The sequence below is a fragment of the Copadichromis virginalis genome, linkage group LG16, assembly GCF_057382275.1.
Source record: "Copadichromis virginalis isolate Kocher_CV1m ecotype Utaka linkage group LG16, C_Virginalis_male_GT1.1, whole genome shotgun sequence".
Lineage (NCBI taxonomy): Eukaryota > Metazoa > Chordata > Actinopteri > Cichliformes > Cichlidae > Copadichromis > Copadichromis virginalis.
This window is the reverse complement of record NC_140633.1, coordinates 22,752,134-22,780,076: the sequence shown is the minus strand read 5'-3', so window position 1 is coordinate 22,780,076 and position 27,943 is coordinate 22,752,134. Positions and strand designations below refer to the sequence as shown.

The 27,943-nt window shown below is 39.6% G+C and overlaps 2 protein-coding genes across 4 annotated transcripts; one reads left to right on the top strand and one right to left on the bottom strand.

Moving 5' to 3' along the window:
• The first annotated feature begins 158 nt into the window (after positions 1-158).
• Positions 159-11,990, top strand: glra2 (glycine receptor, alpha 2). Of its 2 annotated transcripts, none has more exons than XM_085433857.1 (9): positions 159-712; positions 1,333-1,454; positions 3,604-3,671; positions 4,849-5,072; positions 6,189-6,271; positions 6,365-6,502; positions 6,597-6,811; positions 8,740-8,889; positions 10,667-11,990. In XM_085433857.1, exons 1-9 carry the CDS (start codon positions 627-629, stop codon positions 10,946-10,948), a joined length of 1,368 nt encoding a protein of 455 aa, XP_085289983.1. In that variant the 5' UTR covers positions 159-626; the 3' UTR covers positions 10,949-11,990. The 2 variants fall into 2 exon arrangements, with proteins under 2 accessions (XP_085289983.1, XP_085289984.1); XM_085433858.1 differs by lacking the exon at positions 3,604-3,671 and adding an exon at positions 3,461-3,528.
• fancb (FA complementation group B) lies at positions 8,883-27,676 on the bottom strand. 2 transcript variants are annotated; one of them, XM_085433855.1, is made up of 9 exons: positions 26,757-27,676; positions 26,510-26,656; positions 26,160-26,249; positions 23,333-23,461; positions 22,547-22,719; positions 21,311-21,741; positions 20,991-21,231; positions 20,238-20,323; positions 8,883-9,297 (listed from the first exon to the last, which is right to left on the bottom strand). In XM_085433855.1, the coding sequence occupies exons 1-9, from the start codon at positions 27,666-27,668 to the stop codon at positions 9,191-9,193; spliced, it is 2,316 nt and encodes a 771-aa protein (XP_085289981.1). In that variant the 5' UTR covers positions 27,669-27,676; the 3' UTR covers positions 8,883-9,190. The 2 variants fall into 2 exon arrangements, with proteins under 2 accessions (XP_085289981.1, XP_085289980.1); XM_085433854.1 differs by lacking the exon at positions 8,883-9,297 and having other exon boundaries at positions 19,512-20,323.
• Positions 27,677-27,943: the final 267 nt, after the last annotated feature.

The following is a 27,943-nucleotide window of genomic DNA, read 5'->3' as shown; positions in this document are numbered from 1 at the left end:
TGATTCTTACGCGCAGCTGCGCGCTCCCAGAGTTCCCCCATTAAGCCGATCTCGTGAGGTAAATGCTATCATTTAAAAGCGTCGTCATTTAAAGACAATGGAGACAATGTCTGAGTGTCTTTCAAGTGATTACCTTCTTCGTTTATTTGACTTATTGAAAACCAACTCACGTCCGCCACTTTTAAGCCTTGCGCTTGCGCGTAACTCAACCGGGAGCTGTCCAAGTGCTGAAATGAGAAAAAGGCGTTCCTCTCTCATTCCTTGACGTTCCCCCCACCTGAGAAAGATCTCACTTCATGAGTAACAACGCAAGCCAACGGGCTGTTCTTCTCAAAGCCCGCTCTTACATCTCAGCCAGCGCCACCGAAGCAGAGCTTCCAGCTGATGCGTCTTGGAGTTTCAGCTTCTCTACGTCTGGCCACTGGACTGATGTCTCTTCACACCTACGCTTCGACAAATCTGTTTTCGGGAGTTTCATGAAACCGCGTTGAGGAATGTCTCCTGTATATTCCTGTGACAAAAGAAGACCCAAACGCCCACGACTTAGTCCGGAAAAAAGCGGGGTCCCTATCTGGATTATGTGTTTGACTAATGTAAACATATGGAAGAAATAGAAAAGTGACCACATGGGGAAACCACCAGGAATGAATCGCTCCCTTATTAAGGTTTTAGCAGCTTTATTCATATATGTGATGGAGACAAACAACTTCAGGTAGGCGAGTCTATTTATCAAACACGTTTGATTCAATATCCGTGAAACACTTTGTCTCTTCCAAGTAAAGTTTGGAAATTTAGATGTTAGAAGTTTTCGATGTTAGGGAAACGACATGAAAGCAGCGACAGTGAAGAAATTTCTGAACAAAGTTGGTAATTGAATATGATGTGCTTTTATTTTCAAAACTCTTTCTTGATTAAGATTTTAATCATCGATTGTTTTGTCGAGATTATTCTCTAACTAAAATATTATTAATACAAATAATATTCGTATTGGGAAATTTGGTTTGTACTTAAATGGTGACAGAGACGTTTACGCGTGTGATGGTATTTTCCCTTCCCCTCTGGCAACTCAACATTGCGTTAAAACATGGCTACAGCGTGGTGTGGTATCTGTGCGTGAATCTTTATCAACAGAATAATCCTTTCTTAGAGGAGAAGCCCACGACGTCGAAATCCCATCCGATACGTTTGTGCGCATTAACGCATTTTTTCTGGTTTCGCTCTGCGTGCCCACCACTGCGAGGCAGCTGCTAGGGGAAAGATAAGGTTTAACTCCCGATTCTGAGCTCTGACTTGTGTGATCCAGTGATTTTTCTCACCATGTGTGCGTTCCAGAGTTGTGGACGCCAAGGAGCACGATTCCAGATCATCCTCCAACCTGTCTCCATCAGACTTTCTGGACTCACTCATGGGTCGCACGTCTGGGTATGATGCGCGAATAAGACCGAATTTTAAAGGTTTGTTTGTCACGATCTTTATGTTTTAACATAATCTCCACACGCCCCACAAATTTCTAGAAACACAGCAAGTTGGGCATCTTTACTTATATGATTCACTAAAATGACTCAGAACACACAATCACTTCAGTCATCAGTAACATGATTGTTCCGGCTTGAATGAAACCACAAATTAATTCCTCACTATAACATTGCGTGCATGTTTTCATTTCCTGAAAATGTGTAAAGCAGAATCCCCATCAGGATAACATCATTTAAAAGGGATGCTTGTAAATATCTCCGTCACAAAGAAACAAATTGGTTCTTGCAGTAGACAAGGATGCCACCATGACAGGCCAAATGATGGATGGTGCCCCCGTGGCAAGGCTGCAGGCTACTGACTTCCTCTGTTGTTGTTGCTGCTGTGATGCTGAGGACAGACACAGCATCACAGCACTGGAACAGAGCTGAGTGAGAAGATGCTAGCCCAGCGGCGTTCAGGCCCACTCCAGGCTGGGTCAGGTGGACAGGGACTTGTTGGATAGCTGAAGCAGTCAGACAGTACACCACAGGAGCTAATCAGACTCAGAGACACATGGCCCAGATCTTTCCTTCCCATTTGAGGCAAAGGGAAAAAAATGTTTATTGCTGAGATGGACTCAAGATAAGAGGAAGATAGCCTGCTTAATACCAGCTGGCATTTCTTTTTTCTTTTTTTTGCCGAGGGATGATGCATCACTTCTAGCCTTCAAAAAGAAAAAAAGCCTGATTTTATGTTTCCGGTTATTCTTTATTCTGATCACACACACACACACACACACACACACACACACACACACACACACACACACACACAGTTCTGAATGCACACGCATACATTTTCTGGCAAGAACCCTCCCCCCCAACATTTGCATGAGCTCACTTCATCGTAAATAGATGATTTTGCTTCTGAACCTGCTAGTCACACTTTGAAGAGTGTTGAACTCATTTTCTGAAGGTTGCCCTAGATTTCCTTTGCATGAGTTTTGTTGTCAGCAGCAGGTACTGCCATATTTTTCTGCTTCCACTGTTAAATGTAGCAAGCTAACGACAAACTGAGGCAAATATTAATACCAAGCTCCATGCAATATTGATGAAGAAAACACAGGGGAAGGGCACTAGGAAGGGCTTACAGCTCCACTTATCAGAGAGAAAAAGAGAGAGAGAGAGCGAAAAAAGATTTGCTTTGACTTTAAATGGCACATAACCTGCCAAGCCTCGCAAAGAGATTTCAGCTCAACCTCTTCTATACAGAAAAAGATGACACTATTCATCAAAGCATGCCGGGCACTTCTTACTCACAGTGTTGGAGAGAAACTGCTCAGATTTGATACAAAGAAGAAAAGATTGTTGTAGAACTGCAACCAGAGAGTGTTTTCACTTTAAAAAAAAATACTCTAGATGACTTTCCCAGTTGATTAGAAATTAATTGTTGAGTAAAAAGAAAGGGAATGTCAGTGACAATCCCAGCTTCATCATCCAAATCAAAATTCGTCACATAAAATAATCACATTTCTGAAGCCAAAACCAGTTATTTTGCGATTTTGTTTATACTGAAACAACTCTTAGTTAATAGAGTACTTAACATTACATTTTGTGGGGATTTCTAATTGATTATTCAGCCAAAGGTACTTTTGTGTTTGTGTGCATGCTCCTATCTGCATGTGCATGTCTCCTCTTGTGTTGTGTAAACACAAGAAAAATGTGTTTACAGCACGACAACCTTGAAAGATTGCCTACATTACCCTACAAGACATCACTGCATCATTATAACATTAAGCTGACACAGTGATGCCTTTACTAATTAATAGATTTTTCCTGCCCCGAAGCTCCCTCAAAAACAAAAGTTCAAAACACCGTTTGTTCTGTGAATGCATATTTTCCGTTTTCCTGTCAAAATATCTTCCCCACCTGAAACCCAGTCATCCTTTATAATACCTATGGTTTAAGGCTTTTTCCTGTCATGTCATTGTCATTCCATTTCACAGGTCCCCCTGTAAACGTTACATGCAATATTTTTATCAACAGTTTCGGCTCTGTCACAGAGACAACTATGGTGAGTTCCTCTGGTATTTGGTTGATTTTTGTCCTGTACAATGTGTCAATATGTTATCTATTCCTCAACCTGCAGGTCCACCAGTTAATGTTACCTGCAACATATTTATCAACAGCTTTGGTTCTATAGCAGAAACTACAATGGTGAGTTGAGCGTTGTGTTTGGACATGTTTTAAAGCCCTGACCTCTCCTATGGAGATACGACTGAATCATCCTGTTTTTACTTAGCCTTGCTGACCTTTTTTAAAACATCCTTCCATGCCATGTCTTCCTATTCATTAAATAAGATTTAGTTCTTTGCCATCAAAAAGTTTATTGGCGGGCTATCCAGTCAAATATTGGTTTCTGCTCCCATGAGTCTGGTTTTACTATTTCATACAACAAATCCTGACAAGTCACTTAAGCAGAGCCAATAATTAACAGTGGGGGGCTGGGGCTTTCAAACAAACTGATGTGCAATGCATGAGGTGTGAAGGCATCCAGCCCCTGAAGGGTAAAAATATAAAACCTGCAGGGTTGCACTGAAACTAATCAGGATCAAATCGTAATGAGTGATAATAACTACTTAGATCATAAATGGAAAATGATAATTTGCGCAGGAGGTGGAACATGTACGGTTGCCAGGAAATTACACAGTATTAAGACGGGCATGCAGATATTTGGAACCGCCAATATGCTGATAAAATGTCAAGCAACATAAGGGCTTCTCATCATCGTGACATATCAATTACATTGAGCTGTGTGACACTCAGTCTACTGCTAACTGTGCTGTCAGATGCCTCCTCTTCAGGCTCTGCATCTGATAAACACCTCATTTAGCTTCTCTTGCATAATTTTGAATAAGAAAGGTTATGGTGAGGTCAGTGGCTTGTGAATGCAGCTTGCAACAATACGTAGTCATGAAAGTTGCCATGAGAACAAATGTATGATAATTAAGATTAATTTTGATGGTATTGCTGAATGATATAAATTTTGCACATTTGTCACTCATTTTCCTTTTATTACTTTTCATGGATTATTACTGATGTTACAGGATTGCTTTCGATCCTTCTGCATTGCAATAAAAGTTTTAAAAAATGATCATCAAAACACACTGGAAGCACCAAAAACATTCATTACTGTCTGGTCTAAAGATGCATTTCATTTATGATTTGTGTATTAGAAAATAAATACAAAATTTCCTGTATTTACCTTGTCAAAAAGAAGGTTATGTAATATTAAAAACTGATACCAGTGATTGACATTTTTCCATCAGCATGCATTCTCATAACCCGAATCGCTGCGCTGCAAAATATGCAAAGCCGCCTGTCATCTCCGCAGGATTACAGAGTGAACATCTTCCTGCGGCAGAAGTGGAATGACCCTCGGCTGGCGTACAGTAAATACCCAGATTCCTCCCTTGACCTGGACCCATCTATGCTGGACTCCATATGGAAGCCTGACCTCTTCTTCGCCAACGAGAAAGGAGCCAACTTCCATGATGTCACCACAGACAACAAGCTGCTGAGGATCTTCAAGGATGGGACTGTCCTCTACAGCATCAGGTGTAGTACTTCACAGGTTTTTAAAGACAATTTTAAAAGGCTGAAGAACTGCACTAGAGCATCATTATTTGAAAATGTTTTAATAATTATTATTTTTTTGATATTGGGACAAAAAAGTTTCTGGACATTTTTTCACCACCAATGTTCTCTAAAGGGACAAAATGAGGAAAATAACTGGTAGATTAGGAAGCGGCAATAATAACTTGCCTTTTACACAGTTTGATATTAGTGTAGCTGAAGCAGAAATCTCTGCTGAATGCTCAGATTACCGCAGGACATGTTCACTTACTGCCTTTCTTACACTTTCTCTTAAACATCAAAGACTGTCAATCTGCAGCATGCAATTTGAAACAGATTTTTATCTCACTGTGATCATTTCTTTGAAACTGTATAATTTTCTGAACCGCAGCACATTCCCATGTGCAATACGACTGCAAGAGGACAAGTAAATCTCAGGGGCGCTGGTGAAAATCTAAAGTAAAGCCCAAACTTAGAGCTGAGAAGGAAGGGGGTATTTTTCTCCATGCTGGTCTTCTATTAAATATGAAAAGATGTTTGAAAACTTAGGATCCATACCACCACAAGTACAGGCCAAAAAGGGAAAAAAAAACTTGTAAAATGTGTTGCATTTTATTACAATACAAAAGCCACATGCAACATCCAATTTTCTCTGCAGCGATGCGATATAAAGCAGATCAATTCTGAGTCCATTTAGAAAGCGGCTCAACTCTGAGTGGTGCTCAGGTGTTAAGGTATCGCGGGCCAAGAAGAAAAATGAAAGGTGGTTAGCTGCAGTCTCCATTCATGAGAGAAATGACAGAGTGAGCAGACTGTGGACCACAATGCATCACAGAAACAATAAGTTGCAGTAATGAAAGTGTAATAGGAACCTGCTGAAGGGTATCCTACATGATATGTTGGAGGTTATGACACAGGAGAAAGAGCAGCCAATACCTGATACAACTAAAAAAAAGTACCAACTGTAATCTAATTTTTCAAGATTTTTTTCAATACGCATGTCGAGCTGCTAGTTTGAGTGTTAATAAGCCTTCTTTTGACATCAAATAACACTGTTGTTTGTTACATTTTACATTGTGACCTTGTGTCATGTTACAGGTTGACTCTCATTCTATCGTGCCCGATGGATCTGAAGAACTTTCCAATGGACGTCCAAACTTGTACGATGCAACTGGAAAGTTGTAAGTGCTGATCTTTTTATATTCCAGATTTTTGCTACACTTTCTAAAATGAGAATCTACTTACTAAATTCACCCGTTCTTCTCTGGCTCTAGTTGGATACACCATGAATGACTTGGTGTTTGAGTGGCTGGAGAACGGTGCAGTACAGGTGTCGGAGGGACTCACCCTGCCTCAGTTTATCATGAGGGATGAGAAGGAGTTGGGCTACTGTACCAAACACTACAACACCGGTCAGCATTTATGTCTATGTTTCAAACAGCTGACATTTCTCCCAGGTTGATGGCTGAATTGCATTTTTAAATATGTTTTCTTGTTGATGAACAGGGAAGTTTACCTGTATTGAAGTTAAATTCCACCTGGAGCGCCAAATGGGCTACTACCTGATCCAGATGTACATTCCTTCTCTCCTCATTGTCATCCTCTCATGGGTGTCTTTTTGGATTAATATGGATGCTGCTCCAGCCAGAGTGGCGCTGGGAATCACCACTGTGCTTACCATGACCACCCAAAGCTCTGGGTCCAGGGCTTCTCTTCCAAAGGTAAAACCTTTGTTTGTTTTCCTCCAGCAGATAAGCACAAGCCTTGTATGTGGCAAAAACATATGAAGCTTGAGTCCTAGGTTTTGTTAGATATTTCTCATAAGCGTCTCACGTTGAACCATGTTCCCACAGATGTCTTTGCTGTTTATAGTAATTTGTACAACTCACCTGATCTGGTCTGAAAAGACTTGTGATTAGCCAAAGTGTTTCATGTCATATCACAGGGTAAATTTTCTAAAGCAAGAACGGAGAGCACACAGGAAGTAACCTAAGAGATTAATATTTCTTTTAAAAGTGAAAGTTTGTTATGGATATGCAAGTTAAATATATGTCTGCTGGCAAGATTGTCTCCAGGTGCTCCGACTTTTTCTCACAGTCCAAAGACATGCTTGTTAAGTTAATTGGATGTATGTCTCTCTGGGTGAGCCCTGTGATAGACTCGAGGCCCTCCCTCTGACTCTATGACAGCCTGGACAGGTTTCAGCCGCTCAGCTAGGAGAGCGGAGGATGGACAATGCAGTCAGTATGAAGTCAAATAGCAGTTTAAATATTAAATATCAAATGTTGTTATTTAAGACTGATCGCTGGTACATAAATCCACTTCTGAGTTTTTACATTTTTTGTACGTTTACATCCATTATGTAATTATATTGTTTGAGTGGTTGTCATAAATATTTATCATTTGAATTAATGCAATCAAGGAAAAAATAGATTTTATAACCATAACTGTAATTGGCATTTGAATAAATTCTGTCTGACACTGCTAGAAAGCATTCATGGTTTATTAAAAAGATAGTAGGTCCCTGCAGTTTTAATGTAGCTGTAGGCACCTAGAATCCCAGCTGTACCTTGAAACAAAAGCAACCAGTGGATCAAACAGATTTTACTATTTCTTCTTTAGGCAGTCAGTGCAATGAGCTGAAAATGGGTGCTGCTCCTTTAGTGTGAGACTCAGGCATCAACATTTCACACAGAGGATGGATTTATAACTCAAAAATAAACACTGAACCAATTGAGAGAACAAACAAAGCAAATCAAAGCGTTCTCCACAGTGGACTGTTTAAACTACAGCTCAGAGCTGTTGTGAAAGCCACTGTAATACATCAGAGAATAAGATACTCTATTTTTGTGTTTTTGTAGAAGCACAGCTGGGCCTGATACAGTTCACAATATGTAACATTTTTGTCATAAACTGTGGTCATTTCAAGGCGTAACAAAAAAAATTGTATCAAGTGTTAAAGGTACTGCAGAAACAACACGAGTCAGATGATGATCAGTCACACATCAGTCTGCACATGAGCACTAAAAGGCCTCAGCCCTGTCAGAGATTCTCATATGAAAGACACGTATGCTGATGAATATTTAAAGGCAAGCCTTTGACAGCCTCAGTGCACGGACAACAATTCAATATGCCTTAAGGGCCCTCTAGAACCAGAGATGTTTCTCCACATGCTAATCAGCTGTCATGAAAGGATGGGGTCACACTGATGAGCAGAAAAAGGTTTCAGCCTCATCTTCACTTTCTCAAAAGAACCAGATCAAAGTCAGGGAACTACAGGTACAAAGTAATGCCACAGTTCTCTTTCTTTTAGCGGTTGAGACATTAATTATTTGCTACTGTTAAAGCCACACAATCACTGACACTGCTGGCAGCTCTGACACACTTGTTAGCAAACATTATCTGTAATTACAGCTATTTATAGGTCACAATTAACTGAAGGAGCAAAATAAAAGGAAAAACACAGAAAGTGGCTGTGGAACAACTGATAGACAACAACACATAGAACTCAAGTTTAATATTAATAAAAGAGAAATACAAAAATTAAATAGCGTTCCCAGCTAAAGGCTACATTCACACTTTATTTTAACTGTTAGCCAATGCTGTCAGCTTGAAGAATCTAACAAAAAACATCTGTTTTCTCTCCCAGGTCTCCTATGTGAAAGCCATTGATATCTGGATGGCTGTGTGTCTGCTCTTTGTATTTGCTGCATTGCTCGAATATGCTGGGGTTAATTTTGTCTCCAGGCAACAGAAAGAGTTCCTTCGCCTGAGGCGAAGACAAAGAAGGAATCACAAGGTAGGCTTTCGAAGTCTTCACATGGTTGCTCTTCAAACTTTTTAGCCACATTAGCAGCTTGTCTCTGGGAACCCAGTGACAGGTGGGGCCGACAAGCCATTGAACTCCTAGTGCTGTTCCCAAGATGGGATAAATAGGAAGGGTTGTGTTAGGAAAGGCATCTGATGTAAAACCTTTGCCAAATCAAACATGCTGATTATCATAGCTAAGATGGTTTGGACGTGGGCAGAGGAGGGATAGTGGATATATTGGGCAAAAGGTGTTGAATATGGGGCTGTCAGGCAGGAGGGAAAAATGATGACTACAGGGAAGACTGATGGATGTAGTGAAAGGGGACATGCAGAGGGCTGGTGTGAGAGGTGCCAGTGATATGGTGAGATGAAGGCGGATGATCTGCTGTGGCAACCCCTAAAGGAAGAAACCAGAACAAGAACAAGAAGATGAAGAAGAAGTAGTGTGTCTCTGAGGATGAGCATCAATAATACCTCTTTGGTCTGAAACAAAATTTCTCATTAACTATTGGATGGATTGCTTTAAATTTTGTAAAACATTTGTATGGCTCAGAGCATGAATCACAGTAGATCAGGTATGTAAAGGCTCACGCCCTTTTTTTGTTTAAGATGCCAAAAGTCAAAATTTTCACTCATATTTCAAAATTTACCAAGTGAATTACTTTAGAATTTGGTATAAAGCTCATGAGTCCAGAAAGATGCAGCCTAACTATAATGTGCTCGAACCAAGGGCAGACTCCAATGCAGGAATCGGACAGAGCTCTGGATAAAAGTCTATAAATCTTGTTTTAATGGGCAGAGCAGGGGTCATACACAGGCAGACTGTCCATGAGAAAGGGGGCAGGCAGTAGGCTCAGTCGGAAAAATAGTCCCAGAATAAAATCAGCCAAACTCCAGGGATTTAACACTCATGGTGATCGGCAGGCAGGAAGCATGAGGTCATATAAAGTCAGTCAATAAAACACTGGTTTTATTTGGACTGTATGACAAAAAGGGAAAAAACTTCAAAAGGAAAGGAGAAATGATATTTCAGAGTCTATGTAGGTCATCATACTGTTGACTGTGGCCACCGTGATACTGGCCTTTGTGATTTCAGATGTGATGGATGAATTTCTACCAAATTTTGTCCAAAGAGCTGGATGAATTGTCAGTGTGAGTCAGTTTAGTTTTACATCACAAAAAGCACATATTCTAACTACAAGTATGTGGCAATTACCATCTTTCAGCTGTTGATTTGAATGACAATCTTTTAAATGGAGAAAAAGGAAGTCTCATGTGCAACCCAGGAGGAACTGCTATAGTTCCTCCAGAATAAAAGAATACAACATAATAATAATGGTCTTGTTTTGTTATCCCAGTACCTGCAAAACTGCTGACTTCCTATTAGCTCTAACTCTATTTGCTATCATAGCCATAGAAACTTGTCAGGGGCGCTGAACACATGCACCTTTATTGCTGTTTGTCTGAATTAAGATTCACCCCCATGTGACCCTGTATTGAATAAGCAGAAGGAAATAAATGGATGGATGGATTAAGATTCATCTCCCGAAGCAATCTCTGTAAATGTTTTTTCGCCACTGTGCATCAGGTTATCTTGGGAGTTTATTTTAAATTAATTTGAAAGTGCAATATCTCATGATTAATGTTCATGTTCATGTGGGTTTGTTGAAAAACCTTCAGTCATTACAAAGTAAAGCCTAACATCTGAGCTGCAGGCTTTTAAAAAGCTCTAGCAAACTCATCCACATGTGCATGTCACTTTTCAGGATGACGATCTGCGTGAAGGCCGCTTTAATTTTGCCGGCTACAACATGAGCCAATGTCTGCCAACAAAGGATGGCTCAGCTGTTAAAAATGCTGTTCCAGCTCCCAACCCTCAACAATCAGCCTCAAAGGACATAGACACCATGAGGAAAAAGTTTGTGGACAGAGCCAAGAGGATCGACACGATCTCACGGGCCGCTTTTCCTCTGGCTTTCCTCATCTTCAATGTCTTCTACTGGGTTACCTACAAGATCATCCGGCATGAGGACATCCATAAAAAGTAAAGACTTTGCCGTCGGCTGAGAACATATATTTTACATTTCTCAGATTGAGAAATGCTTAGAAAGCACAGGGAGATGAGAGGGTAAACTGTGCATTGAGAGGCACCATTGTGGTAATGGTGGTGTTCTTTCAGGGATAACGTACAATATTTATGAATCGTACAGTAATGTTCATGATTTGATAATGTGAACAGTTGTTCAGACACAGATGCTTTATTTGTTCTTGTACTGCTGCAAAATATTTTCTGAAGATTATAGAGAAAAGGTCTTAGCTCAAGACTCACTAACATGCTGGAGAAGATGGACCAAATTGATTCAGCCTTGAGGTCTACAACCAAGAAACAGAGGAACATTCCATGAATCCGTAACTCTAAGGTAACTCTAAGGTAGCTCTGTCAAGCCCTCAAGACGTTTTGCAAATTTTCTTACCGAGGTAGCATAGGACTGTTTTATAATGGACTTCTGTCATAGAACTTCCACCCTATTTATACAAAACATAGCTCTCACATAGCATTACATAACTTTTGGGGCCAGGGACCTCTAAAAAATATGTTTCAAGAAGCCCTTAACAATCGTAACACCACATTAGCTGATGTGGTAGAATCGCTGGATGATGTTGAATAACTCAGTTTCTTAATGCTTGTCTGCTACTTAGATGGCTAACAAGCCAAGCTAAACAGCACCCCGTCCTTTTTTTACACAGTTGTCACACTTACATGTTTCAGATCAATATTATTAGACAAAGACAATATGAATAAATACACAATGTATTTTTCAAATGCTGATTTCATTTATTAAGGAAAAATAGCTACTCAAAACTTTGCGATGATAGCCAAAACCTGATGACTGGTTGTTCCAGCCTTGGCAGTAAGAACTACAGTCAAGAGTTTGAGATAATTATTTGAGCCATTCAGATTTTAGACATGCTGGTGTGTTTCAAATCATTGTTCTGCTGCATAACCTGCTGAAAATGATGGCTGGGCATTCTCCTTTAGGATATTCTGGTACAGAATTCATGGTTCCATTAATTACAATGAGTCATCCAGATCCTAAAACAGCAAAGGAGCCTCAGACCATGACACTACCACCACCATGCTTGACCGTGGGGATAATGTTGTTTTTATGAAATGCTGTGTTAATTTTATGTCAATATGTAACACAACAAAAAACCCTTCAATGAGTAAATAACTTGGTTTTTTGTTGTGTTACATATTGACATAAAACTAACACAGCATTTCATAAAAACAACATTATCCCAACGGTCAAGCATGGTGGTGGTAGTGTCATGGTCTGAGGCTCCTTTGCTGTTTTAGGATCTGGATGACTCATTGTAATTAATGGAACCATGAATTGGTTTCTCATCCGTTTCTTTATATTGTGGCATGAGTGTCAAGTAGTCAACTTCACCTGGTCAGGCGAAGTTGACTAGTTAATGGGATTTATTGATTCTGCAGGTCTCACAGTAATTAGGCCTGAGTGTAGCCAACTAAACTGAACTTCAGTCATTACATCTCTTATATTAGTCCATGTTTTATCCTTTGAATCCCCTCTTGGATTTGCCATTAAATTGGAAAAGGAGACACAACAGTGTCAGAATGAGGCTCTCTGTGTTGTTTTCCAAAAATATGTGGTTAATCACAGTTAATTCATGATTTAACATGGGGGACAATTACTTTTTCACACAGGGATAAGTACGTTTGGTGAGCTTTTTTTCCCTTAACAAATGAAATAATCATTTAAAAATAAAATTTTGTGTTTTCTCAGGTTATTTTTTTCTAACACTAACATTTTATTTGATGATCTGAAATATTCAAGTGTGACAAATATGCAAATAAAGAAATAAATAAGGAGTAAGAAATCAGAAAGGGGACTTTCTCACAGCACTGTAAGTGGTTTCACATAAGATTGATATCATCTGTCATAATCATTCCAGAGTTTCTATTGGCCCAAATATAACATGGGGTGCACCCAATTTAGTGCTGCAAATGATTCCAATCCCTTTTAAATGATAGAAAACAATCTATCTGTCTTTAGCTCATAATTTCGCCCTTGTGGATCCCCTGGCTTTACTTTGAGAACCACTGTTTCGAACTATACGAGCAGAGCACCAAACTAAGCAGCAGTAAATGTCTCAGGCATAGGTATGAATAAATCAGATGAAAATCTGGAATCAGGAATTGGGTTCTGCATTTTTACTAAATCCTGAGGCCTTAGATGTCAACAATTTGGTCGGATAAAGTGCTACGCTTCTCTGTTTTCCCCTTTTGGGCGGTCTATCACAGCTGAACGCAGCCTTTGAGCTTTTCTACCAGTGGCCAGACATCCAAAGGTACTTAACAATGTTTCCTTTTTCTCTAAGTGAATTATAAATATTCGGAAATGATGTCACCTTTTTGTTGATGTCTTTAACTTTGCTTTTCATTCTTGTGCAGTTTATTTAGCAAAATATCATATATCTCACATGAAAAAGGTATAATGGCTTATTTTGAGCAAGTGTATAGGTAAGCCCACAAACTGTGAACATGCACTATATTGCTAAATGTTATCACACGCCCGTATTCACGTGAATTATTTTAAATTCCAGGGTTAATACCCCCAGGTATGTAAGGTATAGTTTTAGAATTTGAGCTATGTTTTTGTAGATTTAGACAAATAAAATATTTATTGTAATGGGAAAAAGTTATGTTTGTTATAAAATAATATCTTTCTGTATACTTCCGCTGTGGACTGTTTCCCTTCACTTGTTTGTTGCTGGCTGATGATATTTGTTTGTAGATGGACTGAAAAGTGAAGGACAGATCTGCATAACAGTAATGGTACAAAGCAGCTAATGACCCTTGCACTCCTTATATACTGTGGTGACAAACTCTTTTCTTGAATGCTATTCATGAAAAAAGGTTATTTATTGGTCTGTACATCAATAAAATTGACCGTGCACCATATTTACTTTATTTCTGCGTCTCCTGTCATTTATAAATAAGTGACCAGTCCTCTGAATTGACATTTTCATCCATTTGTTGATGAGAGTATAGTTTGCATTGCTTTCTTCTACAACAATAAAAGATGGATGCCTTAAAAAAAAAACGGCACAAACACGCAAAAATACTTTTTTGTGCTCGGTTGCAGATCTAAGAAAATGAAAACACTGCCACTTCTCTTTGCCAAGCTGATAAGTCAGGGTGATGACACATGGCATGGATCACTGGGTGGCCTGAGGTGACATAGATATGATCTGACAGTAGGTTTCCATTAATGCATGATAATGGACTTCACACTGTAATACATAGATTCCATCAGCTGGTGCGTGCCTACTAGCTGAAGGGAAAATACTGGCACGGCTCCAGAGGCATAAAACGGCAATTATATACCTAAATGTATTTATTGTTTACAAACAAATATGTCCGTTAGATGGTTTACACCTGTTGTTACAGCATTTGTGCTCAAACAAATGCAACCACTACCCTAGTCCTATATGTACAGATGGATATACAGTCGTGAAGGTTTTGTGTATCAGGACAAAAAAAAATGAAAAAAACCCAACTATCTTGTATTTCCCAGGTTTAAGATTATTAAAACACCACCTCAGATAAGCACTGCGATTATTTATTTTAAAAAAACTGAGAGAAAATGGAGAAGCACTGGGGTTCAGGAGGTTATAGAACCCTTTTCAGCAGCAACTCGAAGTATTAATTTGGGGAAATTTTGGTTTACTCTTTTTTACAAAATTGCTTCAGTTCATTGAGGTTTGTGGCCACTAAATTATGCACTACGCTCTTAATGTGCTGCCACAGCATTTCAATCATGTTGAGGTCTGGGCTTAGACTGGGCCATTGTGGCACATTGATTCTTTTTCATTTAGGCATTCTTTTGTTGGTTTGCCGCCATGCTCAGGATTATTCTCCTATTGTATGACGCAGCTTCAGCCAAGCTGTACCTGTCAAACAGATGGCCTCATTTTGACTCTAGAATACTTTGCTACATAGAGGAGTTCATAGTGGACACACTGATCCAGGTGCTGTGGCTGTAAACCAGCCGAAATTAGCACTTTTCCACCACTGTGCTTTACAGCTGGTATGAGGTGTTTCTGCTGATATGCTGTGTTTGGTTATCGCCAAACTTGGCACTGTGCATTATTGTCTGAGATGCAGCTCTTGTGTTTGTTGCAATCTCTCTCTCATTGTATGATCTGACCTTGCAGTTAGCTGGGATGTCCACTCCTGCGATGATTGGCAACTTTCCACTTTCGCGCAATAGAATAACAGACAGAATAACAGACATAAATTGCCTAGAAAATGTTTCATAAACCTCCTCCGATTGATGGGCAGCATCAACTCTTTCTCTAGGTTCATTGCTCGTGTTCCTCCTCATTGGCATTGGTATCTTTCTTCCATGTTAACACACATCTAAATGTTCCAGACCAGCAAACTGCCAAAAAATCTGCTTTTATAGATGTGCTCACACTTACTGATGATCAGTCTGCTACTTACCCTCTTAAATTCAATGGAACAGTAAGCATGTACTGTAATTTTTCACACAGTTTCTGGATTTTGTCTTAAGTTTTATTAAATAAAAAAAGACAGTATGATATGACATGTTGTTATTCATCTGATGTTGTGGTTACTGTGGTTATTTAAAAAAATATGCTCTGTTATGCAAAACTTTACAAGTAAAAATGTGTGCACACTCTTTTTCACAAGAGCATACTAATATATTAGGTGTCCAATAATGTTAGTAATTGCCATTCTGTTGACAGCGCTAGCATCCATTCAACCCTGTTTTTTATTTAGTGCAGAATACATGGGCTGTGGTGGGTTTATTGAGAAGGTCACATGAATCATCCAACTGCTTTTTAGTGCTTAAAACACAGGGATTATAAACTAATCAGCGATACTAATCCGCACTTGGAAACACCAGCCATTACAATGCCAGAGCTCTACACCACTGCCCAGTGTTACTGCTGTTTGAATATGCAAGGATGAAACAGCCCTCGTGCGATCAAGCTCAGTAGAACGATTTATGAAAGAAAAATTATTTGAAGCTTATAATTTATAAGAGGAAAGAACTTTCCATCATCCGCAAGGTTTACTGAGGCTGGTTTGTGAGGTCTGAGAGGCATTACATGAAGGTTGCCATAGTAACTGCACCGGTGTTGATATGGCCACTTAGAGGAAAGCAGGAAATTAATGAACTTAAGAACACTTGTGCCTGGTTTCATCAATGGTGCCTCTTAAGCCTGGATATAAATACTGCATTAAATCACAAACACAATTTCTACTATATTCTGGTAAGGCGGAATGAGTTTCAGGGTTTCTTCAGAGGATTATGCTTACATGATGCTCAGATTACACTTAAACTACAAACAGGGATGGTTTTGTGAAGACTTTGTTGCATATGCGGTGTCCACTATTTTAAATGCGAAATTGGATCAATGGGAGATGTGACAAACTGCTATTGATCTGTAGTCTTTTCTCTCCAGTGTGTATGAACTGACACTGCAAACTGTTTCTATAAAAAAATAATAACATGACATCAACTATATTCCTTTCAATTGCTTATCTTAGGGAAACATAGTATTGAACAAAAAGCTAACAAAAAGTGGCCAGATGATGTTCACATGATATAAATTCAGTATTATTCCTCTCTTTAGCATCATTTAATGTTTTTATGCAGAAAGAGATATAAGAAAGAGACGAAAAGGAAAATCTACAGCATTGTGACTATGTTTATTTAATCAGTTTTATTACTGTAAACTGGCCATGATAGTCACCCCTGGTGGACCATTCTAAAGCATGAAAACCCTATAAAGACTGTAATATTAGGCCTAAGGGCTTAACAACAATGGGCCTGCTATGTCAGCAATTTGTATGCAAAAGGTGCAACCTCAACAAATACTGTTAACTGCAACTGGTTTTAGAAATCTCTAATTATCTGTGGTGAGATGTTCCAAAAAAAGACTGTTTGTAGGTTAAATATTTTAAATATGGAAACAATAAATGCAAATGTTGCTAACTCATGAGAATTCTCCCTCTTTGAAATTGAGTGTCATTTCACATGGGAGCTCACTGGATACAGAATGATATAGCCTGCCTGTCTGCCTGTGTGTGTGTGTGTGTGTGTGTGTGTGTGTGTGTGTGTGTGTGTGTGTGTGTGCACAATGCATTATGTTGTAGATAATCAATGCCCTTCCATACCGTTTGGCTGATCAAGTGAGTTCCAGAATCTACCAGAGAAAAAGCCCTGTGACCCCGGATCAATAAGTCGACTGCAAACATAAAATCAGTGCCTTCGTCTCAGAGGGCCAGTATAAGCATGGTTAAAAGCATCATTCATCATGGGGATCACGTCAGCTGTAATTCAGATGTAAACAAATGGCATATCCTTATTTGTTATATATAGTTGTGGCAGATATAAACTCACCTGAGCTTAATAATGCTTTCCAGTGCAACGGTATCTTTATGTTATTGCTTATTATTATCCACAAAAATACTTTCAAAATTCAGATTTTAAAAAAATGTGCTGACTTGGAGCGCAGAGTGTAAAACATTTAAATAGGATTACAAAGATTAGATATGGAATCAAGCATGAAAATTATTCTAATTAGATAGCAAAATGATGGCATTTCAATTCCAAGTAACGTTCAAAAAAAAAAAAAAAAAAAAGAAAGAAAAAGGTTAATTTTCTTAATTAATTTTGGTAGAAACTGGCTTCCACGCTAAAATCGCTGTAGGTGGGAGGCGTCGGCACAGGTGTCAGATAATGTAGGAATCTGTTCGTTATCAATTTGTCTGCAAATTGCCTCAAGATGGGTCGCATACATTTTGTTTTCCCCTTGCCTAATAAGTTTGATAACAGCAGAAAATTTTCTGATTAAGGTGAGGAGGAGGAGGAGGCCAGAAACCCTGCAGAGGTCCTGTACCACTCACAGTAAATAGAATTTAACAGGAAATAATAGGACGACAAACCATGTTTTTTATTTGTGTGGCAGCACTCAGGGCTCTAAGGGAATACCAAAACAATTGAATTTTCCTTTCCACATGTGGATCCGTTTCCCTCCAGCCATTTACTGGTGTTATTTACTGTAGAGGATTCAAAGTTTTTCTTCGGGGCTAGAAGTGACAGAGGTGTTTATATCACAGACAAAAGGGGATGGGCTTCCTTCTGTATGTGAGAGACTACGTGCCGGTGGGTATGATCAGCCTGCATAGCAGCTGAAGTTCGAGGATTATTTTGTACCATAAAATAACAAAATAAAGGATTTTCAATTAACAATTCATTAGCTCACAGCAGTCTTACCATCAAATGGTAGGACATAAAGAATCCCTCATAATCTGAATCTTTTAAATGTGATACATTATGCTTGTCCTTATTTTCTGTATACTGTGCTTACAGTGGTTAAACCTTTTTAAAAAGCTAAACGCTCAGACTCTTTTCTCTCTCTCTCTGTATGATGTTAAAGATAGAGGGAAGCTCTTAATATTATAATTTAAGGCACAAGCTCACATAATGGCTTGAAGGGGAGAGTTGCCTTATAAAGAAATGTCCAGTATAAGACAGTTTAACTCCTCTCTGGAGGGGAGAGGGAGGGGAAACAGGAAACAGGAGGACAAAGGAGGGGGGAACAACTAAGCTGTAGTGCCTCTTCACCTCACTGTACAATACCTTGTGCAATACTTTTTGTAAATAGTCAACAGTGCAATAGACTCAATACTTGAAATGTGCAATTCACTTGTATTTTTATTTTTTATTCCTATTTATTCTATTTATCCCCTTTGTATATTTTATTTATATTTGTCTCTGTATTATATATATGTGTGTGTGTGTGTGTGTGTGTGTGTGTGTGTGTGTGTGTGTGTGTGTATATATATATATATATATATATATATAACAATTCTGTAACTGTAACTTCGGTCGTTGCTGTGCTTTTTTTGGAAGTCGAATTTCCCAGAGGAACCCACCCGAGGGATTAATAAAGTTCTATCTTATCTTATCTTATCTTATCTTAAACAAGCATTATTGCGAACTGTGAATCCTGCCAATCTCGTCTGGTTACAAAAATGTTCACAATAGGCCCACTTTAAGTAATTATGTTCCCATTCTGTGACAATGAATCCTGCGGTAGCATTTAACGCGATGAAGCAGAGAAAATAAAGGTGTAAAAAAAAAAAAAAGTACTACATACAGATGGAGTAGCTCCCAGAACAAACTAAATTAAAACAAAACAAATTTCCCACGTGTGGGACTAATAAAGGTTATCTTATCTTATCTTATCTTATTAAATTCCACTGGGAGGAAATAACCTCTTGCCCTCCCTTTTAGCCAACGCTACTATTCAAGCTGTCACAAGCCTTAAGTATCGAGCCGTTTTGAGTACGATTTGATGTTTACTTGAATGAATGGCATCGTAACTATAGCACTGACAGGCTGTGCAGCATCGCAGCAGAAACATCTTCCAAGGACTTCTTTTTCTTTACATCCTTACGCATCAAAAATAACCGAACCATGAGGGGAAAGTACCACTAAAAGCTTTCAGTCAACTATGTGAGGAGAAACAGTGAGGAGAAGCATAAAGCGTCGCAAAACCATCATGTGGTGTCTTTATTCATAACACAAACTGTTTCTGACTCCTGGATGAAAGTGATCTCTGTCTAGCATGTGGCTGCAGGCAGCAACAGACATAAAAGGGCATTTTTGAACACATTAGTCTAAAAGGACATAAATAGAAAAATAAATTAAACAGAGGGCTGCATCATAAAGGTGTCATTTTAAGAATCCCACATGGTCCAATTGAAATGGGCTGAGGCTTTTATCAATAGACACTAGAAAGGCATAAATACAAAGAGGCTGTGCAGAGCGGCTAGGTTCTCATTTGTGGTAAAATGTATCTTTTTAGTCATTACACCAGACACAATAAAGAAATAAAGAGCTACTTAGAGGTGGGATTTTTAACCATGAAAACCACTGCAGCACATTAGTGGAGAAAACTGAATGTCTAAGAGTGCTGCCAAATCCCCATTAAGTTGGATTTTCGACATGCTTTGGATCAGCCTACGATACTGCCCCACATCCACCAGGGGGCTCAACTTCATATTGCTCCTCTCCAAGTCCCTCTGGCACATCGCTCTACACTTCTGGAGCCCCTCTACAGAACCTGCATCAGGGGTTTCTTTATATCCAAAGCACTTCTCCTTTAGCTTCTCTTCATCTTCTTCGCAGAGTAGTAATGAGGCATACTCTCTGAGAGACACCAGCTCTTTTTCCAGCGCTAAGGCAAACATTTTAGATGCACCCTTACCTCCAGCACCTTTGAGAGGCTGGATGGAACAGGACTCGGGGAGGTACGCCAGCAGAGAGTCCAAGAACTGGAACATCTGTAACTGGCTGCATGTGAACAAAAAAAAAAAAGGTGACATTTCACAAGTTATTACATAATTCATGTCACAATACATTTAAAGAAGTTAAGTTTGTTGAAATCTTTTTTTGTCATTTGTCAGCTGATTCACAACCAGCTGCTAGTTCAGAGTTTATTTTGGGGATTTGTAATTTTAAGTGCTCTGCTCTCCAGAGAATCTTAATCTCTTTGATATTCAGTGGTATATCATGCTGACATACATCTTAGTCAACTTCAAAGCTATTTCAGCTTTGAATCTGTTAATATAAATTGAGCAGTGGAGGCTTCTACTCGTAGAACTATGCTTTCTTTTTCTTTAAATAAAATTTAATACATCACGACAATCCCTAGTAGAAGTGGCTCAGTGCACTGAGCAGTGATATTACAGGTTGTAATATCTAGCTTTGGATAACTAGAAAAGAAAATATAAGGAATAGCAGAATAGAAAGACTAAATGTAATAGCATAGGACAGATCCTTGTGGGTAACAGATGTTCTTTCTTCTTGTTTGTTTATTTGGTCCATGCGGTACCCTTAAATTCTAAGATTTACAAGAAATACTCCTTTCAATCTCCAAATTGATAATTCAATTGTAACTATACATCTCAGAAGTCAGAAATACAGCCTTACTGGTATCAGCCATCAGAAACTTATTTACCTGGAATGGACATGCAGCTCTCCCTGGAAAGGGGTTATCTGATGCCAGTTCAGCAGCATGAGAGCAGATGGTCCTGAAGAATTTAATAGTAGATACTGAGGGCTCACTTCTATCTTCTTACAACCCACTCTTTTTTGAATCCAGCCATTTATGTCACCTAAGCTGTATTCAGGAGAGTCTATATGGAAGACCCAGTGATCCAGCACAGTTAAAAGACTCAGGAAGTCCTCTCTAACCTCATCTGGAGAAAATAACAAAACAATTGTTAACATCTACATGTCAGGAGTAAAATCACAAGTCGCACACCTTTGTGCTTTTACCTGCTATGAGTTGGGGAGTTTTAAGCAGCTCGGTGTGCAAATTGTTCTGAATGTCTAAAGCAACTTGGCCACAGTGCAACACAACTGGTCTTTGGTTGCTCATGAAGGAAAAAGCATCTGGTGTCTGGATGTAATGGAGCATGACATGGCACTTGACACGGCCAGAGTTCAACAGAGGTGTCAGCTTGGTCACCGCAGTCACAGCCACTCTGCATGCGTTGAAATCATTGGTGCTGATGGCGTTGTGCTGCTTGCTTTTTTTGGCTGGGGGCTCTGGGAATGTGGAGGCAGAGAAGGAAGAGGAGGAGGATGATGATGGCGAGGAGCAGGCCGCAGGGAGCCAGAACACTTGGCTCTGGGTCTGGATGACTGCGGGCCTTGAGCACTGGCCCGTGTCTGTCAGGATGGATAAGCTCACATTGGTCACTGGTCTGGAACAAAAATAGCACATCACTAACAATCAGATATCACACAGATAGTGGCTATTCAGAGTGGAAATTGATATAACAGTAAAGACGATGTGTGCGTGTGTCTGTGAATTGAATGTGCGACTGCTTGTGAATTGATTATTTCCAGGCAGTGAAATTACATCAGCTGTACAAGTACACCAATCAAAACAGCAATGTGTGGGACTTAAATGGCACCTGAGACCGTCATGAAAGTAGCTTTCCTTCACATGTTCTCAAATGAAAAATCGGTAACAGGTGGATGGAGGAATCTGATAGCTTTTTGTTCCCACATAAGGAGGTTGGAAAGATATTAAAAACTTGTTGCCATGGTGACCACCTAGTCACCCTGTATCTGCTTTGTAGTGAGGGGCAATCAAAGAGGCAAAAAAAGGATCTCTATCCAGTTAGTGCTGATAATGTTTAGAGTTTCTTACTGATTTAATCGAGCGCAAAGTAATGTGATTTATTCCACATTATTTCACAGCAAACAGCAACTGTTTAAGTTCAGATAAATCTAATCAGACAGCAATGATACCGTCTGACAGCTGGACTGTGGTTCTTGTCACTTGATTAAAGCACAGAATGCCATGTTGTTTGTTGTTGCCTCTGTCTTCACCCTACACTCATGGATCCACTCAACCACACGAACAGATTATGAGTGACAAGGTATCAAGCAGATTAAGATTTCAGAGGCGTCACTACTAAATGTTTAGATAATGCGTTTCAGAACCTTGGACCTTTGTCCATCAAATAATTTTTAAAAATGTAACAAAGAAATCATGTTTACGCTGATCTGTCAGTAGTTAGTATCACTCCCACAACCATTCGGCCCTCAGTGGTGCGATGCCACAGCTTGTCAATTCGAGGTTTTGAAGACACCGCTGGGATGTCGTGAATCTTGTCATCCAAGGCCTCGTTCTTTGACTCATCATCAGAGTCCCACAGAGCAATAAGCCCTTCCTAGACGGAAAGTGCAAAGACTATAATCAGCAATGACAAGTGTGTGACAGCACTGACAGCAATAGCACTTTATGTCAGACATTTCAATTTGAACAACAGGCATTTAGGCACAGACACAGTGGACTTTATGAATGTTATTTAAAAAGCAGACTTCAGATGCAATGATGCAGGTAAAAGAAAAAAAAAAGGATGTAAAGTATTTGAAAATTTTCTTTGAAAAACATTTATTTTGGGGAATACACTGCATTTGTTGTGGGTGTTTGTTCGATTTAAGAGGCCAACAGTTTGTTCACTTCAACTTCCTGGAGATCATATTAAAAGAGAGGGGGAGAGAGAGGGAGAGAAAGGGAGAGCGAGAGACAGATTTTGTGTTATAAGCTTCATGTTATGGACGCACAGTGTGAGCACTCAGGTCGCATCGGGCCGTATAATGTGAGACCCTGCATCGTGACCTACAAACTTCTTACCCCCTGCGATGTAATCGTACAGTTTGAGCAGGAGCTGAATAACGTGACTGAAAAAAATTGCACAGTGTATGCCGAGCTTAAGTTTAACAATTTACTCTCTCAATACACTTCAACAAAGCATGCATGATGTGTTATTACTGTAGTACCTGCTCATGCTGTGTGAGAACAGGCTCTCTTTCTGAGACCACATCAGTAAGGGCTTTGACCGACTGCCGTAGAACGCTTTCCTTCACTGTCACTTCTCTCTGAAGCTCTTGAAGCACAGTCAATCCACTCTAAATTACAAATCATATCTGATTGACAGGGCACATTATAAATTTAACACACAGTGAGTAACTTAAATTAGGTTCACGAGGGGTCAACATCTCATACAAATACCATCATCAGGTCTTTAATTATGCAGCAAATGTGACTGCCAGTATGGATTAAATCAAATTAGCATCACAATAAACTGTGTGTAAAAAATATTTTTCTAATTTTGATATACAAAGGACGACAAATTAAAGGAAAACCCTGAACCCTTGACCCCTACAGTGACGAGATCTTGCTGCTCTGTTTTGCTATAAGGGCATTTTGCTGACACAGCTTGAGTCCAATAGTCCCTTTGGAGGGAAAGACTGCTGAAAATCAATACAATCAGTACAAAGTGGGAGTGGTCACTTCCAGGGTGACAAGACCTCCATCCACAGGGCCTGAGGGTTCACTGAACAGTTCATTATGGGTCACTTGCTAAACCAGGTAAACTTCATGAAAATACTGACTGTAAGAAATATAAAGTGGTTTTACATGTCCGAGCACAATATCAGTGTCACAAATGCAAGAGTTAGTGAAGCCTGTGAAGCCTTCAGCTGTCAGCCATCTTGGCTTTTTGAAACTGAAACTAGGGGCTGGATCTGACTGTGAAACTGATGGTCACAGCACGCCCAGTAGCCAAAGAGCACACCCTGGATAATCCTCTTTTATTTCAATAATGACTGCAATTTAATCAAATTAGGGTGTTTTAAACAGCCTGAAACTACTGACTGAAGCCATAAATTCTTCAAGGTTTTTACTGAGGTCACAGGACAAGGAACTGAGGCTGTATAAAACTAGTCACCAGATGCTGGCCAAGAATGCAGGCTTAACTTTTACTGCACTTTTACCATTGATCCCTGTGTTTGCTATAATTTGCTCTTGTTAAAATCTTGTTCAGTCGTATCGTTTATCATCTGCCTTCATATTAGATTAGAGAAGCCGCCTGTTGAGCAGCTGGCTCGATGAACCTCAGAGTGAAGAACTTGTGTGCCCCATGTCTGCTTCTGCTAATCAAACCAAAAGGTCTGAGAATTAAGCCTGCTTCCTGCTGCAGACAAGTAATACAAATCTATCTATATTTCAGGAAATGTTTAAGAGGTTTACGTTTTTACATATCTAACAAGTTTTGCCTGATAAAAAAAAATAAATAAATAAAAAATAAAGTGTTGAGGAACAATTTCCTTGTTTTTTTCTGTTTTATAAGATATGCCTCAACATGTTTGCCCAAAAGTAAGTAGACATTAAAAGTTCAGGTGCCAGAACCACAACCAATTTAAGTGCTAAAAGTCGTTATCAAACTGGATGAAAAATAAAAAAATTCAATTTAATAATGAAAAATTATCTGAATCATATGACATGGCTCTTGCAAACACAGTGGGATTAGCATGTGAAATAGCACTCTGAACCGCCATTATGAAAGTCACCAATACATTTTTAAAGAATGGTATGTATATGCCTTCAGTAAAGTTTCAGAGAATTGAAGAATCAATGCATTGGTGCAATGCAGCTGTTCTGATGGCAGATGAACCTAACCCCTTATTAAGAGGCTTTATGTTGATTTTTTTCCTTTAATTTGTCACTGCTACTTTGCTAGATAACAAATGCATATAGAAATACATCCAAGTGTTACAAACCATTAGACAACATTGACTTATCACACAACACATCAGAAGTAACTCAGATGAAAAAAAATAAAAAAAATAATGCTGTAACCATCATTTTCGTATGGTTAAACTAAAACATAAAGTCTTCCATTCATCAATTTGCTCATTTTCTTAAACAGTTATCCAATTCAGAGTTATGTATTGCTGGAGCCTATCCGAACTGTCACTGGGTGTGAAGACAGATAGATCAGCAGTCCATCACAGGGCTAACACATGATAGAGACAGACAACCATTCTCACTAGGATTCACACAAACATCTAATTTAGAATCACCAATTGACCTACAATGCATGTCACTGGCCTTGAGAGGACCCATGCAGGCACAGTGAGAACAAGCAGACTCTATACATAAAGGCGGGAGCCAGCAACTGGTTTCAAACCCAGGATTTTCTTGCTGTGAAGCGCCATTGTTAGTCACTGCACCACTGTGTGACCCCTGAAGGCAATCTATTACATACATAAACCATATGGAAAAAAGTACTGGGCCATCTACACATTACACCTACAGGAGCTGCTCGGTCTTTGAAACCCATGCCATGAAGCTCCCGGTGCACAGCGTTTATACTGGTGTTAATGCCAGAGGAGGTGTAGAGCTCTGAAGTTTTTGAGTCAGCAAATTTTAGCAATAGGCGACCCCACTAAATGTTTCCACGTTGCAATACATTTTGCAATACAGTTAGCTCTTATAGCTTATTGTAGAATATATACTAGGGAAGAGATTTCACAAATTGACCTATTGCAATGGTGGTATCCTATAACAGTACCCTGCTCACATTCTATGAGGCCTTTAGAACCACCCCTTATTCACCCACATGTTTGTAAAGGGAGACTGCATGGCTGAGTTCTTGATTTCATACACAAGTGAAATCAGTTGCAATGAAAAACCCTGAATTCAAAAATTAAGAGGCCAATTTGACCCAATACTTTGGACCATATAATGTATGACCATTAGCACAAAAAAAATATTACTGCAGTGCTTCTACACCTACTCTATTAATGTGTTATAAAGACTCACCTGCAGTCTTGATTCCAAAGCTTTAAGTGTAAGGAGATAGTTCTCTGGTGGAGGAGGGGATGTCTTTGGTGCTTCAGTGTCCTGGCCATGCTGAAACATGTATTTTCAGTTAGACATACTTAAAAAAACTCCTAAAACTCCTAAACTAAAAACTCCTGTAAACTAAAACATTAAGTCTTCCATTCATTCATTACATTTTTTAAACGCTTATCCAATCAAAAGTTGTGTGTTGCTGGTGCCTATCCATCACAGATAGATCGGCTTGTCACATTTGCCCCCCACGCCCCCGAAAGGGAAATTGGTGGAAATAGGAAGAAGAACATCACTCATAAGAAGAAAAATATGCTTACAGAAAATGAAACACCACAAAGGTCAGTGATGAGGAATTCTTCCAATGCTATAACTCGATCCTTAAAAACCAGCAGCATCTGGTCTGTTCCACACCCCAGGAAGTCATCCACATGGATGGAGGTGACACTTGACCAGAGGGCAGCTATCTGGAGAAGATGGTTTAACAAAGTAGACTTTATTAAAACTTTTAAAGCACAATGAGGGGTAGACAAGAGACTTGGACTGTAAAAAGATCATGAAACCTACCTGAAAAGTTTCCTTCCATATGGTGCAAACATGCCCCTCACAAAAGGATACAGCAAACAGAGAACCATATCTTCCTGTGTTAACTACCTGAATATTTTCAGGTTGCTCAAAGGGTAACTGACAAACATCTTTTACTACTCCATTCTCAAAATAAACAAGTTGCCGATTAGATGTTGCTGCAACTACATCACATTTAAGCACACCATCCACTCTGTCAGCCGCAACCACCAAGATGCACTGTGTGATGCTAATGTATAGATGAGGTAAAATCACACTGCCATCAAACACTTGTCCATCTTCAACAAAATAGCCAAGGGTTTGGCTAGTGGACTCTTCTGGAAGCTTTTGCAGTCCGAGAACAAACACCTGTCCTTTATGGAGAGGGAGTTCACCTACAACACAGTGGGAGAAATGAATGGGAACCTGTCTCACTCCTTCTGCCTGCGGGGATGTATAAAGGACACCACCTTCATGCCTCCACAACACAGTTGGACCCTGGAGAATATACACAGCCCCCTTCATTTGATAAGGGAGTTTAAACTCCACACAGGGCTCCAGTCGGTTTGAAGAGCTCAGTGTGAGAAGACTGTACTGAAAACTGCTTCTTTTCTCACTCTTCTTTATCACTAAAACACATGGCGCCGTGGCTCTCTTCTGAGCGTCCGTGACGCTTTTACATTTCACAATATCCACATGAGCTAATCTTTTCCTGCTGATGACAGCCGCTCCGTCAGCTGCCTTCAGAAACGTGTTCCCTTCCCGTTCAAATGAAAGACTGCAGAATATTAACTCGCTTCCTTCGTTGTCATTTGTGCCCGGAGCCCGTTTGCAGTTAAATGAGATAGTCTTTCCACAGTGGGAGAGCCGATGGGGATTTCGATACAAATCTTCCGAGAGCACACTCTCCATCATGCAGCAGAGAAGGGTCCGTTTCCGCCTTCTGAGACCTTTAGTCTACGTTAATGTAAACTTCGAAACTGTCACTTTCATTACGGTGGTGTTACAAGTTTAAATACACGCTAATTTTACTTGTGTCAACTTTTGTTTACACCGAGGTCACACTCGAAGTAGCGCGCCAACGGTCTCTGAACGCTTCCTGTCAGACGAAATGCATTGTGGGTGAGAGTTGTAAGCGAAACAGCCATGCACCGACACGGAAGTTGAAATGTGTCGCTACCTGGAACATT

Coding starts and splice junctions, on each gene's coding strand:
- glra2 (XM_085433857.1), top strand. CDS start 627: ATGGGGAAACCACCAGGAATGAATCGCTCCCTTATTAAGGTTTTAGCA. Junction 713..1,332: donor ATGGAGACAAACAACTTCAG/GTAGGCGAGTCT, acceptor TGTGCGTTCCAG/AGTTGTGGACGCCAAGGAGC. Junction 5,073..6,188: donor ACTGTCCTCTACAGCATCAG/GTGTAGTACTTC, acceptor GTCATGTTACAG/GTTGACTCTCATTCTATCGT.
- fancb (XM_085433854.1), bottom strand. CDS start 27,668: ATGATGGAGAGTGTGCTCTCGGAAGATTTGTATCGAAATCCCCATCGG. Junction 26,250..26,509: donor TTTGTGGTGTTTCATTTTCT/GTAAGCATATTT, acceptor TACATGTTTCAG/CATGGCCAGGACACTGAAGC. Junction 21,742..22,546: donor CTAACTACTGACAGATCAGC/GTAAACATGATT, acceptor TTTTTGTTCCAG/ACCAGTGACCAATGTGAGCT.